At 41.8% G+C, this 8,195-nt stretch overlaps 1 protein-coding gene across 1 annotated transcript; it reads right to left on the bottom strand.

Moving 5' to 3' along the window:
- Positions 1–3,702: 3,702 nt before the first annotated feature.
- Positions 3,703–7,342, bottom strand: LOC133126030 (mast cell protease 1A-like). The gene is made up of 5 exons (XM_061237828.1): positions 7,318–7,342; positions 5,029–5,179; positions 4,735–4,861; positions 3,957–4,214; positions 3,703–3,861 (listed from the first exon to the last, which is right to left on the bottom strand). Exons 1-5 carry the CDS (start codon positions 7,340–7,342, stop codon positions 3,703–3,705), a joined length of 720 nt encoding a protein of 239 aa, XP_061093812.1.
- Positions 7,343–8,195: the final 853 nt, after the last annotated feature.

Genomic DNA, 8,195 nt, shown 5'->3' with positions numbered 1-8,195 from the left:
TGTGTCTGGGAGAGCTGAGTGGTCCTGCTGATGCTAAGTGTGGAAGAAATGAGCGGGATTACAACTGCGTGATACTTTTAACAATGATGAACTTTTCGCGATGATGAGCACCTCCCTGCGCTGCCTGAGGAGGCTGGAGGCCCGTGGTCTCACACAGGAAGAGGAGGTGGAGCTGTGAAGTTTCCTATGAAACAGAATCTACGTGATGACTACCCCTGTTCTGGGTCCCTATTCCAACCTGGGGCATGAAGTAAACAAAGCAAATCAAACCAAAACCATATTTCCACCAATTCAATATCCAAGCAATTCAAGTTTGGGACTCTACGTGTCATATTTGATCTATCTGGGCATTTTCAGGGTAACTGACGTTACAACTGCTGGATATTTGGGCGGTAAATCCCAGCTACATAATAGAGACTGATGAGAGTTATTGACACCTGAGGGTTATAAAAGCATATGTCAGTCTCTTATGTGTCTGTATTGGGCTTTGTCGCCCAGATATCCAGTAGTTGTAAAGTCAGTTACTGTGGAGTTGCCCAGCTGCATTTTATTTTCATAATTTTGCCTACGGATGAAGATGCTAAGCTGCATTACCTGAATAATAATGCTTCTGTGTCACCAACCCTGTTCCTGGAGATCTGCCATCCTGTAGGTTTTCATTTCAACCATGGTCCTGGAGATCTACCATCCTGTAGGTTTTCATTTCAACCATGGTCCTGGAGATCTACCATCCTGTAGGTTTTCATTTCAACCATGGTCCTGGAGATCTACCATCCTGTAAGTTTTCATTTCAACCCTGTTCCTGGAGATCTACCATCCTGTAGATTTTCATTTCAACCATGGTCCTGGAGATCTGCCATCCTGTAGGTTTTCATTTCAACCATAATTTGACACTCCTGACTCTACTAATTAGCAGCTCAATGCAAATGTCTTGCTCTTGTATGTGTGCTTTGTTAGGGTTGGAGTGAAAACCAACAGGATGGTAGATCTACAGGAACAGGGTTGGTCCCCACTGGTATACTTCATGAAAAACAATCATACAACATGTCCAGCAGAGGGGGAATGTGAGTTATTTGAAGTGGAATTAAGTAATACATCAAACGGACCACAAGATGGCACCAATGTGCCAAAATTGAGACCTACATGAAGGCAAATTCTGTACTTGCATCACAGTTAACATGGTACACAAATGCAATGATTTACTAATATTGATTCTATGGTGTGTTGCATAAGAGTTATAATCCTGTGAGATCAGCATGAGAGTCAGCATGTTATAATGGACCATACAGAGAGTGCTTATGGAGGGTGCATTTCACTCACTTGTATCTCTGCACTTGTATACTCAGTACAGCCCCGTTTGACTTTCAGAAATGCGCGCCACAGTCAGGACCAAAGGCCGCACGGATGTGCTTGTTCCTTTCTGAGATCTTACAGAGATCATGTGTAGTCTCCAGTGTGGCTTAGCCTCCCTGCCATTCACAATACTTGTTGGTCTGGTACAGAAGGAATAGATCTTGCAACTAGAGCATGTTTATACTCCCCCACGTTGACTGCTGCCCTTGGTCAATACATTTAAATTCTACACAGTGGAAAATAAAGTATAAATGTAATCATCCTTTAAATAAAGCACTCACTGTGTCTGGATATCGGCACCACAAAATGTCAAGTGAATTGTAGGGATGCAAATTAGTTGCATAAACATATTTTTTAAGCAAGCATCATGATATGGAACTCGAACAGGTCATCATTATCTGCACGATTGAACCCTGCGCACATGGATCGTGGTTGATATCCAGCTGTGAAGGGTGTGTAATCAGTGAGCTAACAAAAAGGCATTAGAAAGGCCACACATGTTCCATTAACAGCTGTTTGAACAGCAGTGCAGGAGGGCAGCTCTGAACACACAAAGCATCAAACCTTGAAGCAGATGGGCTATGGCAGAGAAGACAACACTGGGTTTCACTTCTGTCTGCTAAGAACAGGAAGATGAGGCTACAGTGGACACATGACTACCAAAACTGGACTGTTGAAGATTGGAAACACATTCCCTGGTCTGACGAATGTCTGCTGCCACATGCAGATGGTAGGGTCAGGATTTGGAATAACAGCATGAATCCATGGCTCCATCCTGCATGGTGTCAAAGGTACAGACTGCCAGTGGTGGTGCAATAGTGTGGGGAATGTTGTCTTGGCACACATTAATCCCCTTAACATTTTTGGTCATAAGTAAAAGATCTGGCTGTAATCAGCTGGGGTATAGGGATGGCCTTTTGTATGCAAGGGAAACTTTTTCACTCCAAGACGCACACTAGGAGGGAATGACTGTGATGGAGAACTGTGATCAATAAATATGTTACAGAATGAGTAACTGACCCTGGAACTATGCACTATTCAAGGTGTGGTGATAAAGGATTATATTTGGACTATGTGAACACTAGGAATTGAACTTTTCAGCATGTAAAGCAATGCAAGGGTTCCCTTTTTTTTTACATGAATTATTTTACATGTTGAACTGTTCATTTAATGTTCTTATGGTGACGGTTTTTGTAATCCCATCATCCCACTTGCAAATTCCTTTTTATTTATTTTGTTTTACTATTTTAATTACACCGCTTGATTTAGTTCTTTACTTCATGTGAATACATTTAAATAAAACCATCAGTTTGACAAGTTATCTGTGCCAAGAAAGCACATTTCTGTAATTCTCTTGGTGGGAACTTGTGATCTCTGTTTTTGAGGTCTCTGTCTCAGCCGAATGGTTAGAGATTCTGGTCTGTGATACAGCTTGTTGAAGGTGCTGAGTAACAGGTGGTGGTCTGTGTGGAATTTGCATGTTCTCCCCGTGTTTGCGTGGGTTTCCTCTGGGTACTCCGGTTTCCTCCCACAGTCCAAAGACATGCAGGTCAGGCTGACAGGAGAGTCTAAATTGCCTGTGGGTATGAGTGTGTGAGTGAATGGGGTGTGTGCCCTGCGATTGACTGGCGACCTGTCCAGGGTGTATTCCTGCCTTTCGCCCAATGTATGCTGGGATAGGCTCCAGCCCCCCTGCAACCCTGTTGAGGATAAGTGGGTTAAGATAATGGATGGATGAATGGATTCAGACTATCTGTCTCAGCCGAATGGTTAGAGATTCTGGTCTGTGATACAGCTTGTTGAAGGTGCTGAGTAACAGGTGGTGGTCTAAACTTGGCATGCCTTTGTTGTTCAGTACTGAATGCGCACTGTAACACATAGTGTACTTCATCTTGTGTAGCCTCTGTTCATTTAATATTGTGGATATATTAGCCCATATTCTTTTAGTTCTGTACTCCAATTCAATTTGTATTCTGATGGTGGAGGTGTGTGGCACGTTGTGTCATTCACAGCAGGCTCTGCTCTCTCTCTCTCTCTCTCTCTCTCTCTCTCTCTCTCTCTCTCTCTCACCTCTGCAGCTGAAAGTGTTAATCATTATTTCTATCTATGATGCAGAAGGCTTTCTCAGAAGGAGGTGCTGGTTTACACGACTAGCTTCTACTCTTCGTTCTAACAATGAAGTTTTCTGAAACCATGAAAAATAATGGATGGAATATCATTACCCCCACCCCCTACCTCCATCTCCCTCAAACACACATCCGGAACAAAATCAAATGCATGTATTATATATTGTTCATGATGTGCTTTAATTGCAGAATTTAAACAATGGGTTCGCATTTTATCTGTGGCTCAGTTTACACTGCTTATGATATCATTGACCCAGGACAGGTATTTGGATATTTGAGTGTAAACATTCGGTTGTTCAGGTTCATTGCAGTTATCTTCCTCATTGAAGGCCACAATTCCCACCGCTGTGCCCTTACACACCAGAGGACCTCCAGAATCCCCCTGCAATTAAAAAAAACAATTTGTTGCTGATTAAAATATCAAAATATAATTGATTCTTTATTGAATCAAAAACAGACAGTTTTTTTTACACATACCTGACAGAAGCCTTTATTGTCCTTTAATGCTCCACACATCATCTTGGTTGTGATTTGGGCCGTAATCCACTTTTTTATGCATGTCTTTCGGTCCATAACGGACACGTTGACTTCCAGAAGGCGTGGGCTTACGTTCCCATTGGTTTTGTTTGCCCCCCATCCTGCCACGCTGCAGACTGTTTCGGGCTTGACGTCCTTATCTTTCTTAGGGAGGGGGATCCACTGCACTACTTTGGTCTTCTTAACTGCAGTCTTGAGCTGCTCCAGACACAGAGAGATCAGTCATGAGAGCCCTGACACAGCACCGCTCACAGTTCTACATCAAATGGAGCTGCTCACATTAATCCAGATCAAGCCGAAAGCAGATGAGTTTTTGCCTAAAAACTGTTTTCCGTTGTCTTGTCCACTATTGGGCCCAAGATGTGCTAATGTTATCTCAAATCTCACCTACAGTGCAAAAGATGCACAATTTTTGTTTTGGCTCTGTCCTCCAGCACATTGGATTTGAAATAAAACATGAAACATGAGACATGAATGAAACAACGATTATCATATTGTGTCCCCCCATTTTAGGGGAGCAAATTTAATGGCGCCCTTTCAATGCACCATACACACTCTGTCACATTACCTGTGATACGCATCAGTGACAAATAGCGCTACTCTATGGGAGAAAGTGAATCATAGACACCCTGGCCAACATAAGCCCTGAACCGTATGACCAAGTGTGTGCTTATGGTGGGTGTATTGACTGACTCAGACTGACTTGTATTCTCCATACCTGCAACAGCATGATGTCATTGTTCAGTCCATCATACCCAGGGTGGGGGTGGTAAAACTTCAGTTCAGCCCTGTTTGGCTTCTCATGAATGTCATGGGCACCGAGCAGAACTGTCAACTTCTGTCCCCTTTGCAAAAGAAACAGCTGGGTGCTAACTTCACCTTATGTGTAGTTCATCCGTGTATCCAAATCTTTCATTGCCACAGCATAAAGTCACTTTTTTCACCTTCTGACATTTGTACACTTGTGTTCACACTGTTGGTAATAATAACCCAGCTCAACGGGAGGTCTTACCGTGTCAGGCAATGTGCTGCAGTCATTACGAAGGAGTCGGACACCAGGAAACCACCACATTTGTGCCTTTTATTTTGCTGCACAGAGACCATGTAAGGTCTGGAGTGTGGCTTAGCCTCCCGGCCATTCACAATGCTAGAGTCCTGTTGGGCTGGGACAGGAAAGGTAATTTAGCCGATGAGAATGTGTTAATACGTTAAAAAGTGAATGTAAAATTAAATATTTATAAGCAACGCAGAATAGTTTAAAAGACACACTATTCAAAGATCCAAAAATATAAAACACAGTGTTATTGGGATCAAAATGAATTGACAAAATGCTAATTAGATGCACATACATATATTATACAAAAGCAAACAACATGACATTGAGCTCACTCAGGTCATCACTGTCCAAATAGTGGTCATTCTTCAGAACCCTTCTCACTTGGTTCTCAGTGTGAGAAGGGTGTGCATAATCAGTGTGTAAAGGGAGTGTAATCAGTGTGTAAAGGGTGTGTAATCATTGTGTAAAGGGTGTGTAATCAGTGTGTAAAATGATCTAGTTACAGACAGGTACAAATTGTTAGTGCTGGGACTTTCCTGCATCAGCCAAGGCAATCAGGAGGCCCACGAACAAAGGAGTCAGGAGAGGGGCAGTCATGGTGTCAGGGAGGCTCTCAAACACTTTGGACTTAAGACAGCAACTGATAAAAATGAACTGTTCCCTGCTGTCCTTTTATTGATGCCATGCAGGAAGCAGTGGGCACACAAGATGTTTATCAGTATAACCGCTGACAGTTCTGCAGAGAAACCCGTTCTTTTTACTTGTTGCAGAAACCCCAGTGTGGCACAGTGGCTTCAGATTAAGATCAGATTGTCAAAAGCAGTACATAAGTCACACATTTAGATGTCTATCGTCCATCTTGTTGCAGAAATTCCAGCATGTACAGTGGCTTTAGAGTTGTTAAAACTTTGAAGAGTAGGTTTCTCAATTTTTTTATAATTTTTTATTTGAGAACTCTATTGCTTTCAATGAATAGGATTGAATGTAACATCCGCATCCCATAGCTTTTTGATATAATTAGGGAATAACCTGTAATGCAGTTTTACACACATTTTCTCCACGTCAGTACCCTGTCACTCAATTACAGGAGCTCTAAACTCAGTTTGCAGGAAGGAAAGCAATCCGAGGACCATGCCTACTGGTTAAGTAGGCACACACCTGCACTACTTTACCAATCAGTCCAGGAGTTTATAAGGTGTGCTTCTTTGTACAGGAGACGACTGAGACCAGGGAACTGTTGCCATAGGAGATAGAGCTGTTTGCGCTGACCGGGTGCAAGCAAAGCTGAAAAGCTACTTTATTATTTTAGTTTGCTATTTTTATCTGAACCCGGTAAGGGTGACTTTTTGTTTGTTTGACAGTTCTGTGCACTCGCTCTCTTGCAGGTGGTTCTGGGGGCAAAAGGGGTCCTAGATAGGTGTAACTACATACTGCATTACCGACTAGCATACCATGGTCGGCAGCTAGAATACCCTGAGTACAACAATAACTATACATAAGTGCTACTATAATCTATGGTATACACAAGGCTAATCATGGTAACATGGTAGTGAGATAGGGAGGGAAAGGTGCAGCCTGAAGAGATGAATCTTCAGTCTGTGTCTAACTATTGAATGAGGTATTTTTTTCTTTTGTTTTTTTTTTTTTTTTCATTTTCAAAGAACTAGCTATAATCAGTTGGGGTATACAATAGGCCGGAAACGTTTTCCATCCAAGGAAAGACCGACAGATATTGCAATGAGTGATGTAGAACTGCAATGACTAAGTAAGTAACGGAATGAGTAACTGACCCGAGAACTGTTGGACTAAACACTGGGAATTTAACTTTTCAGCATGTAAAGCAATGCAACGATTTTTGGCACATTCACATTGTGTTCATTTCATGAAGGTTTTTATAAGCCCATTGTCTCCTTGTGGTTTCCTTTTTATAACCTTGCTTTATTATTATTATTTCACAGCTTGTTTTAGCTGTTTATTTTGTCTGAATGAATGAAAATAAAACATCCATAGAGTAATAAGTTATCTGTGTATGGGAACAGGTCAAGCACATATCTGTAATTCTCTTGGTGGGAACTTGTGATCTGTGTTTTCTGGGGTCTTTCTGTCTCAGCCAAATGGTTAGAGATTCTGGTCTGTGATGCAGCTTGTGGGAGTAATATCTGTTTCACAGGCTGTTTCTTTAGCTGTGTCATCCACAGCAGGCTCTGCTCTTTCTCTCTCTCTCTCTCTCTCTCTCTCTCTCACCTCTGCGGCGGTAAGTGTTAATCATTATTTCTATCTGCAGACCCCCATCTGTCATCAGCTGTGGTGTGACTTGAGTGCATCTTGCAGTTCTCACCAAATCAGCGGCACACCACGTTTTTTTTCCACTGCAGGCAGATTAGTTATAATGTGGTCTGATGCAGAAGGCCTTCTCTCTTAAATGTCTATCGCTTTCAGTTACCAGGATTTAATGTAACATCCGCATCTAGTTAGGAAACAACCTAAAATGCAGTTGTTTTACACATATTTTCTCCAACTCAGTACCCTCCTAATCAAATTTTGCACTTACAAATGTTGCTGTGAAATTGCGAACAGGCTAAAAATTTACCAGGAGTTGCAAATAAGAAACCAATTCAAGCCATGTTTAAAAACCTTGAATTTACCCAAGATAAATTAATAATCAAAACTGGAACATAAATAACATATATAACCAAAGCAACATGCTGAAACAGTAGCCACCTTAATGGCTTGCTGTAGTTTAAGCCAGTAAAAAAAGTTTTATTTTGAGGGTGAATTGGCCAACAATATTAACAACCCCTGCTTATAGTTTTAGATTTGATAAAAGACCATGGTATAAGCGGAGTAATCCACTCTGCGATGGTCATTACACGGTTTTAACACACTCCACTTCACGCCGGGTGGTTCTTCAGCCCCACATCATGCGTTAAAAGCATGTAATGACCACCTCGTTGTGGATTATTCCTTACTTATATTGCTTTGGCAACAATGGTTGACTTCTATTCATGCCAATGAAACCATTCAGATTTGAGAGAAAGAGAGATATGTGATCTTGTTGCGGACACATATACATTTAATAGTCCTTGGACCTGGTTAAGCCATGGTAATCAGGAGACCCACTA

This window comes from Conger conger, chromosome 4 (assembly GCF_963514075.1).
Source record: "Conger conger chromosome 4, fConCon1.1, whole genome shotgun sequence".
Taxonomy (NCBI): Eukaryota; Metazoa; Chordata; class Actinopteri; order Anguilliformes; family Congridae; genus Conger; species Conger conger.
Note: the sequence above shows the minus strand (reverse complement) of the source record. Positions and strands in the feature narration are given on the sequence as shown.